Source organism: Antechinus flavipes, chromosome 2 (genome assembly GCF_016432865.1).
Source record: "Antechinus flavipes isolate AdamAnt ecotype Samford, QLD, Australia chromosome 2, AdamAnt_v2, whole genome shotgun sequence".
In the NCBI taxonomy this organism is placed as follows: Eukaryota; Metazoa; Chordata; class Mammalia; order Dasyuromorphia; family Dasyuridae; genus Antechinus; species Antechinus flavipes.
The window spans coordinates 542,331,940-542,342,181 of NC_067399.1; the positions used below are offsets into that span (position 1 = coordinate 542,331,940).

At 33.7% G+C, this 10,242-nt stretch overlaps 1 protein-coding gene across 1 annotated transcript; it reads left to right on the forward strand.

Annotated features, from left to right (window-relative positions):
• Positions 1 to 828: 828 nt before the first annotated feature.
• Positions 829 to 10,030, forward strand: PCLAF (PCNA clamp associated factor). Its single transcript, XM_051980886.1, has 4 exons — positions 829 to 1,025; positions 1,240 to 1,320; positions 3,757 to 3,925; positions 6,748 to 10,030. The coding sequence occupies exons 1-4, from the start codon at positions 980 to 982 to the stop codon at positions 6,803 to 6,805; spliced, it is 354 nt and encodes a 117-aa protein (XP_051836846.1). The 5' UTR covers positions 829 to 979; the 3' UTR covers positions 6,806 to 10,030.
• Positions 10,031 to 10,242: the final 212 nt, after the last annotated feature.

Here is a 10,242-nt window from a genome sequence, read left to right on the forward strand (position 1 = left end):
TGGGCCTCAGTTTCCTCACGTTGAAAATAGAGAGATGACTCCTAAAATAAATACCTTCCAATTCCCAAACTCATTCAATTGTATTTAGTCACTTTCCCCAACTTTGTGGAGAGCCTAATTTCATTGAACAGCAATCTTTTTTTTTTTTTTAATCTAGCTCAATCATAAGAAATACCCTTCTTTCTTTTTTTCTTTCTTTTTTATTAATCAGTTTGGAGATTTAAAAAAACACTCAATTAAATTGGATTTGTGTAATCTATAAAACAAAATAAATGGGCCGTGCTCATTTTAGGGTGTTTTTAAAACTAAAGTAATTAGTTTTTTAAAATCTTGATTGAACTAAATTTGTGTAATCTTTAAATAAAAATAAATGTCTTGCACATCCGGCTTTTTTTTAAATTAAGAAAAAATAATGAAATTGTGAACTCATTCGAATTGGATATATGTAATTTGTAAATGTTATTTACAAATAATAAATTTAATTGTAATTTGTAATTTAATTATAATTGTTTAAATTTATAAAATATTTAAAAAATAAACTCACACTTCAGCTTTTTAATAACTTTTTAAAAATAACTTTCATCAAATTTTTCGTATGTATGTATGTATGTGTGTATGTGTGTATTTGAGTATGTATGTTACAGACAAAATTACGCGGCTCTTAGGAAAAGCCGCGCCCATCCAGAAGCAAGGACCAATTACAAGTCTCTCTGCTTTGATGGATGGTTCTATTCTTCATCCTGTCTTATTTCCCACATCGCTGGACGCTGTTGATTAGCTCATGAACCGGAGAATGAGCCAACGGGAAAGTGGGAGGTGTCGAGACCAGCCAGGGCGCGGGAAACCGGCTGGTTTAAATGGCGGAGCCGGGCGCGCGGGAGTCTAGTTTTCCAGCTGCGCAACTTTTGGCAATCTCTGAACTCCGTCCGCTGATTTTGTTCCTGTCCCCGTAGTTTCTCCATCCCCTCCAGCTTTGGTCATGGTGCGGACTAAGGCCGACTGCGTTCCAGGCTCCTACCGAAAAGGTAATTCCGCTGGCCTGGGCTGGCTGCAGGTTACTCGGGCTACTCCGTTGAGCCTGCGCGCCAAAAACCTGTCCCGGAGGCTGGAGGCCCAGAGTTTCCTCCTGCAGGACACTCTGCAGGGTCGGGTCCCCTTCTTCCTACCCCGTTCTTTCTCCTCCTCTTATGTCTTCTCCTTCTTCAACTTTGTCATCTCCTTGTTTCTCTGTCCCCTCAGTGGTAGCGGCTCGAGCACCCCGGAAGGCGCTGGGTCACTCCAGCCTTGCCAACGCCTCGCCTTCGCCCCCGTCCCGGAAAGGTAAGGACCTCCTCTGCTGTCCCCCGAAGGACTGCAGACTTGTGGGGATTGGGATTTAAGCCGGGGCAGGTTGGCCGAGCCAAGCTTGTGGCTTGGTGGCCAGAGCTCCCTTTTTTTGTTTGTTTATGTCAATAAGCATTGTTAATGATCCGAATTTTTAATTTTGTGGGGATTTTTATGGAAGTATTTTGTGGGGATAATAATTTTTAAATCCAGCCTATCTTTGCAAGTGAGATAACCTAATGGCTTTGCAAAACTCTGTCGCTAATGTTTTTGTCTGTATGGCGTTATAGAAACGCCATCTATTTAAGTTCACGATCTATTCCACTCCTGGAATGTGGTTTTTACTCATCTCAGATCTCAGTCAAGCCCCAGCTCAAATTCTCTTTTCTGCAGAAAACTTTTCTTGGTTCCCTTAATACTAGTACCTTCCCTCTGAGATTATCTCTAGTTTGATCCATTTATATGGTTTGCTTGCACAATTATTAGTTGTTTTATCTCTCCTATTAGATTGTAAACTTGTCAAAAGTGGAAATTGGTTTTTTGTTTAGTTTTGTTTTTGCTTTTCTCTGTATTCCTTGTTTCTAACTAGTGATTGGCGAAGTAGATGCTTAAATACTTGCTGACTTGACTTATAGTGATTTGTGTCCTTTGTTTTCGATTGACCAAGGTATGATCACATACCTTCAAATATGACATTCATATTTCACCTCCTGTCCATGAAGATAAAAAGGAAATGCTAACTGGTTTTTGCCTTCCTTGAGCAGGAAGTTGCACAGGGGAGGAAAGTATTTCAGGATCTTTCAGAAGGTGAAAAGAGGATAGAAAAGGAAACTAAAAGAATAACATTGACTTTAATATAAAAGGAAAAGTTGTTAATTATCCGAGTCTGGGAAAAAGATATTGAGTCAGTCTTTTTCAGATGGAGATCTGGTTGGAGATGTCCAGTAGGCAGTTGATGATGTGGAATCAGCAATTAAGGAAGGACCCCCTTTGGAAGAGAAAGAATAAAGAGACCCAAGAGCAATTCAGAGTGTAATCTTTGGAACTGATTTTTAAGTGAATGGAAGAATGAATGATTGAAAAACACTTAAATGTGTAGTATATACCAACTATTATGTCTTTACGCATTGGGGATATAAATAGACAGCTTAAATATAGCAAGACAGTTTCTGCTCTCAAGGAGCTTCATCCATATCTAATGAGAAGAGACAACATATAAATGAAAGTTTAGCTTCAGGGATGAAGACCAGAAATCTGAAGGACAGATGGCAATCCTGAGGGTTCTTAGGATCAGAGGATAATTGACTTGAACCATCAAGGTAATCTAGCCTCCTTTAACTGGAGGGTACTGAAGCCCCCGGGGAATATAAGTGAATTAGCCTTTGTTGTGGTCACATGGATTGAAATAGTCGGGATTTGAATCCACTTTTCTTTGACTCCAGGTCCTGTACTCTTCTACTAGACCAAGTAGCTTCCCAAACATCAAAATTGTTGAAACTTTTGATCATGGAAGCATTCTTGACTTTTCCTAAATTAACTCTTAAGCTGAAAAAATATATCACTATTATATAGATGCAAGGGAGCAACTAGTGGAAACATTTCTTTTTCTTTTCTTTTCTTTTTTTTTTTTTTTTGGTACCAATGGCAATTCCTGTGGTTTGCAGAATAATTAAGATCAGTGTCCTAAGTTTAGCTTAGGAAATGGGAAAATAGAATTTTGGAGCTGAAAGGGACTGGAAGAAACCTAAGACTTAATGACTTAAATTATTCAGCTATCTGTGGCTGAGCTGCAACTAAAATGTATTTATTTTATTATTCTTATTAACTTTATTTAGGGAAATGGAGTTCCTCAAAAACTGTTTAAGCCTTATTACTTTTTTTATTATCTCCACTTTTACTTTTTTTTATCGCAAATTAAATTTGTTTTTATAGAGTGGGTAAAGCTAAAATTTTTGAAAAAGTTGGAAGGGAATCCATATCTAGCTCTATTTCAAATGTCTCCTGATTCTAAAACCAGCATTTCTTCTACCATTACTCTTTGCTATCCAACTGTATGACTTTGCTAAATTTATTAGTTTAGTTCTTGTTAGAAATAAGATCTTTGCATTTGTTTTTAAATTAAATAACAAAAAATTGTTTTTTAAGTTTAAATTTAAATTAAATTAAAAAGTATTATTTGAATAACATTTCATAACTGAAATATTTTTCCATTCAATGACTAGCACTTTAAACTTAATTGACGCATTGAGTATTCATTTTTGCATGTCTTTTGTTCCAGGACATTTTAAATTGGGATTAATATTATTTCTCAAAGACTTTGAAAAATAGATGTTACTAAAAGTACTTTGGGATTTTTTAGGTAAGCAGGAAATTAAGTACATGTTTATGTAAAGGTGATATTCATAAGTCTAATGTATCATTTTTCTTTTCCAGTTGAAAGTAAGTATGCAGGTGGGAACCCAGTATGTGTACGTCCAACACCCACGTGGCAGAAAGGAATTGGAGAATTCTTTGGGATGTCATCTAGACACTCAGAAAAAGAGAATCAGATTCCTGATGAAGCAGAGGCAGGAAGTAGTGGCCTAGAAAAATCTAAAAGAAAGTAAGTTTTAATTTAATAAATAGGTTGAAAACATTTTAAGCATTTTAAAAATTTGCATTAAAGCTAATGAGATAAATTATTTGATCCCAAATATTTTCACTCACTTGCTTAAACTAATTCTAAAATGTAAATCTTAATAGTCTTAGAAACAACTCAAAATATATCATTGCAATTTGATTTGTCAACTATTAGCAAATTGCCCCCTTTTTTTAATCTTTTAAAGAAAATTGTTGTTTAGTCCTTTTTTGGTCATGTCTGACTCTTCATGACCCGATATGAGATTTTCTTGATAAAAATATTGGAACGCTTTGCCATTTCCTTTTCCAGCTCATTTTGTAAATGAGGAAACTGAGGTAAACAGAATCATATAGCTAGCAAATGTCTGTGGTCATATTGGAACTTGGGAAGATGAGATTCCCTGACTGCAGATCCAGCATTCCATCTATTGTCACAACTAGCTGCCTCTAAGAACTGGAGCCTAGCATTGTTTTGGTAATAGGGTTGTCTCAGATCTTACTATGATCCTATAAGTCTCAATGTGCATTATTTCCTTTGATCTTTAATTTCCATTTAGTACTTTTTAAGCTACTTTGAAAGAGATTTTGATTTTGTTGTTGTTCTGAACTTAACATCAAATAAGATGAGCATTTCACAAACTATAGACAGAGTAGAACAAGAAAGAAGGTTTTATGTGAAGCTGCAAATCTGAATTAAGAGCTCGCTTTTCTTTTAAAATATATAATATATTCAATATTTTATTTTTAAAGTTCTTCTACTTATCTATATTTTCTTCTGACCAGTTCTTTTCTATACATTTTCAAAAATGCTTCACTGACCCTTTTTCTTACTTTTAAAAAAATTCTTGATATCTCCATCTCTACTTTCAACTCTTTACTCCAAAATGAAAAAAATCTAAAACTTTCATATCAGACATACACTGTTAACCAAAACAAATCTCCACATGACAAGTCTAGAAACATGTTTCATTGAGTACTTTGAGGTAATCACGTTTTTGTCAGAAGATAAATAGCACATTCATCACTGTATTTTGGAATTGTATGTCATGGCATTGATTTAAACTTTCAAAGTCTTTCATTATTATTTTGTGTTTACAGTGTTATTCTCTGGGGTCTGCTTACTTTACTTTGCATCACTTCGTATAACTCTTCCTAGATTTGTCTAAGTTATTTAAAATTTATGAAGAAATAATTTTAAAATGCTATCTCATGAAACTGTAAACATTTTTTTGAATGAAAATAAAAGGTTTGGACAAAGAAATGCTACTTTTACATATGTTCTTTGCTTACTTACATCTTATGATTTATCTATCTCTACATATGAATTGGAGGTAGAGGTTATAATTTAGAAGAGTAATGGCATGATTTTTGACCTGTAGTTCCTAAATAAGTTTTTTGTTCTTTTCACTGTTCCAAGAAAAGCTAGAGGGTAAAGATAAATTGTGACCTAATAATTGGCTTAGGCCCAGACTGCTTATTTGTCATCCCATTGATCATTCCTTGCTTGCCATTATTGTCTTACAAATTTATGGGATTTATGGGACTGAATAAGATATTCTGGTTAACTTTTGTTCTAATGTCATCAATCCTTTTTTCTTCTATTATTTGTGACTTCTATCTTATTAGAAAAAGACATGTAGCTCAAAAGACAATATTCTTAATTATTGTAAAGCTAAAATATTTTATAGGCTTTCCATGGTCTGGAAAGATACCATTGTTACACTTAGTTGCCAAATCTTGTTAGTTGTATTTACATGAGCGGGCTTAGCCATCAGGATCAGCTCCCCACCCATGGATACCCTGTGATATTAAAAGTAACATACGTGACTCACTCTATTTTGTTTTTTAACCACCACTTAAGTGAAGCTAAATTTCAGTTGCTTATATGTAATCTGATAGTGGAGAAGTTACAAAATTATTCCCCTCCCAAGAGCACTTAATTTTAAAAATGTCCATAACGCTCCCTTTTTCTTTCTTTCCTCAGTGCCTCCTGATTGCCTTCCACTCCCCTTCAGTCAACCCTCACCCTCACCTCATTGTCTCCCAATCCCCTCTTCCAATAAGAAATCCGGTATCTTGAAACTTTCATCCCATTTTTCATCCCTCCAAACTAACTATTAACTGGGTCAAGGCTTAAGTTATGGGTTCTTGATTATTGAGAACCTTGAACCAGGTTTGTTTTACAAACAACATGCCCTACTAAATAAATTGTTTTTCTAGATGAAACTTGTTGTTATTGTTGTTGGTTTGGTTTATTTTTACTCTAACAACCCCCACCCCATGACAGTTAGTTTTATAATTTCTCTACTTTGAAAAAATTATAATAAACATGAAGTAGATTTGCTTGAGTCTGGTAATTAGTTTCCAGAACCCAGCCAAGCCATATCATCAACTTTATAGCTCTGCTTTTTGCAACTGGATTACTTTTGTTGTCTAACATATATTAGATAGACAATAATAAATTGCTAAAGTAGAAAGCTGCATATCACTCATGTACCAATATGCTTGGCTACATGTCCAATAAGAATATAGATGATAATAATGAATTATAGTAACTATTGAAGAGGAAATACTGAATGAAAAAAATTAAAACTTGACATTTTTGCCGGTTACTGAATATTTAGGTACCTGTCATTTTTTGTGCAGCTTTTGATGATGTAGTATTTATTTTTCCTTTCTGTCTAGCCACTAAAACCAACAGTGCAACAGTTGGCTTCATTTCCCTTTAGGGATAGCATTATAATTGTTATTTTTAAGTATTTGATTCTTGAGTAACTTCTAAAATTCTTTGTATTCTTTCCATAGATCTTGTCCTTTGCAACCTGATCCCACAGAAGATGGTGGATGTTCAGATGAAGAATAGAATATTCTCATTTACCTTCACTTTCATCAGAATTCTAGGATGTACATTTGTGTAAATATGTTTATTTACTGTGGTTAGGTCTAATTTTGTTGTACAGAAATTTAATTAAAAATACTAAAAAAATATGCTTAAATTCAGTCAGTAATAAGTAGTTCTGGATGGGAGACTATTAGATTATTATATGCATATATAAATAATTAGCATTGCCATCAATATTAAGCAGTATTCTTATTCTTAATGCTATAACTTTCTTGTATCAGAAAACTACGTGGTATTATATCTAATTTGTGACATTGGAGATTGGTTTGAGTCTTTGTGCCACTGCCTTTTTTTTTTTTTTTTTTTTGGCATCTTTTTTGAAAATAGTGCCATATTTTTATTCTTCATTTGCTTGAAAAGCAGTTAGACTTTGCACATTTAAAATTTTTCTTCCCAGTATTAACAAAACTGAAAGGATATACTTCTAGTGACAACTTTCTTCAAAAAGAGGTAAAATGCAATTTTGAAAGCATTTAGAGAGATATCCTCCAGTTAGGAAAAGGTTGTTTTTCTATTTGTCTTAAATATTTAATGAGTAGAAGCTCATAATGCATTTTTATGTGTTAAGTTTACTTTTAGGATAAAATATTCAATTTCTGGCAGTTCTTTTCATAGTGGCAAAAAATTGGAAATTGCAGGAACATCCATCAATTAGGGAATGAACAAGTTGTGGATTAGAATACTATTGTGCACTAAGAAATGATTTGTAGGAAGCTTTCTGAAAAAACCAGCAAAACTTGCATGAACTGTTGCAGAAGTGAAGTGAGCAGAACCAGAAGAACAGTGTATATAGTAATAGCAATACTGCATGATTGTCAACTATGAATGATTTAGATATTCTCAGCAATACAGTGATCTATTAGAATTCCAAAGGATCTACTATGAAAAATACATATGTACTTTCAGTGAAAGTACTAATGGAATCCAAGTGCACTTTGAAACATACTTTTTTTGTTCTGCATTTCCTTTTGTAACATGACTAATAGGGAAATATTTTGCATGATTGCACATGAATAATCTATATCACATTGTTTTCTGAAGGAGGGGAGAGGGAAGGAAGAGAATTTGGAATTCAAAATTTTAAATGAATGCTTTTTATTTTTTACATGTAATTGAGAAAAAAAATTAAGACAAAACATTTATATTAATCAAGAATTGTTATTTTAATAGCTTTACAGCTTACAAAATGCTTTCCTGACAGGTACTTTGTTGTAGATAGTGTGGAAGTAATAATACCAATTTCCATTTCCATACAGAATTTATCCTTAAAGCATTTCAATGTTGGTAGTATTAGTTGTTATGGGCCAGAACGCTGAACTTGAAACAAAAGATTCTTACAAGGTACTAAGTCAGTGGAATTAATAGAGACAATAGTTATCTAATTTATCATGGTTCATTATGATTGATTTAAATCTTAAGAGGAGATGTTATAGGCCAGAACTTGAAACAAAGCACTAAGTGAAATTGAGGAGGCAATGGTTAAATCTAGTTTAGCATTGATTTAATCCTGCAACAAATAATGGTTTCCTAGCGATATAATGATTGATGTATACTCAGTGTGGAGCATATAAACTAGAAGCTCTTAGGGCCAAAAAAGACAAGCGCACTAGAAGCTCTTGGATCCTGAGACAGATTCATTTCATTGTCCACCTTTGTTGTGACTGGAGGCTGAAGTACAAACCTTTGAATCTGGAGAGATTCAGAGAGCAAAGAAGGAGGCAGGAGCTCAAGCTCTTGAAATCAAGGAGAGAGGTAGTGCTCTGAGAAAGCTAACTGGGCCCCAGGAAAGGAGACAAGATTTTGAAGGAGACAATAAAGGATTTAGATTTTAACACCTGGCTGCACTTGTGGTAATTACTGAACTGAAATGAAAGCTGCTCCCAGAGACCCCAAGAAAACCTTAACAGAGAACATTACATTTTAGAGAGAACATTACAATTAGTATTCCCATTTTCTTTCTTTTTTTAAAATAGTATTTTATTTTTCCAAAAACATGTAAAAATAGTTTTCAACATTCATTTTTGTAAAATTTTGTGTTCCAAATTTTTCTCCCTCCCCAAGACAGCAAGCAATCTGATATAGGTTAAATATGTACAAGAAAAATCAGAACAAAAGGGGAAAAAGCCATGAAAAAGACAAAAAGATGAAAATACCATGTTTCAATCCACAATTTCCATAGTTCTCTCTCTCTCTGGATGTGGATGACTCTTTTCATCACAGGTCTATTGGCACTGCCTTCAATCACCGCATTATTGAAAAGAGCCAAGTATATCACAGTTGATCATCATCTTGTTACTGTGTACAGTGTTTTCTTGTTTCTACTCAATTCACTCAGCATCAGTTCATGAAGATCTTTCCAGGCTTTTCTGAAAAAAGCCTGCTCATCATTTCTTATAAAACAATTATGTTACATTGCATTCATACACCACAACTTATTCAGCCATTTCCTAACTGCTATCTCCATTTTCTGGATGGGAAAGCTGAAGCTCAGAATAGGAAAGTAATATGCTAAAACTTTAATGCTGGTCTTTTGATTTTAAGTCTTGAGCGCTTTTTCTCTTCTGCTTTGAGGAAAATTATTTGTCTTAAGTACTAAGTGACTGAACCTTAAAGGTGAGAGAAAGTATGCATTTATTGCTGATTTGTGATTTTCCTTACTTTCAGAGGCTCTTAATATTTTAAATAAACATCTCTTGGAATTTTCCTCCCACTTGTTTATAAGATTTTAAGCACTGATTCGAATTTTTATCAAAATTACTGTAATTCCACCAAGCAAAAAACATGTCCCTGCAGATAAACTGGGAAAACTAATCTCAAGGAAAAAAAATTATATGATGCTTGGCATATAATAGGCACTTAAGAAATGGTTGGTTGTTGATTTCATCAATGAATATTGGTATCCTGATTCTTAATTGGCAATTTTAAAAGTAATTAACATAGAAATATGTTGTTCTGTTGTCATGTTTCCTAAGCATAAAATTTGAGTCTACTTTTAGAATGAAAAGTAAAGACTCAACTAGATCAGAAAAGGCCTAGCCTTTGTGGGTATGGAAAGGATATGGGACTTCCCTGATATTTTTCATGAGGTAACTAGGGATATAATTGAAGGAGTAGATTGATAATACTGTCTCACTTTTGTAATCAAACTCACTGAGATATTAAATAAAAAATTAATTTTAATTTGAACATTTTTTGGTATGAATACACTTTGAAAAAAAAAACCTATTTTATAATATATAGCACTATCTGAGTGTTAGCCGGTGCTGTTCTGCTATCTATTCTACCTTTTTGCTTCTAGATAATTTTTGGTATGGGCTTTATAGAATTCTAAATTATTTTTTGTGTCCTTGTTCCCATTCAGGATGCAAAGGCTTTTTCTCTGCTTTCACAAAAAAAAT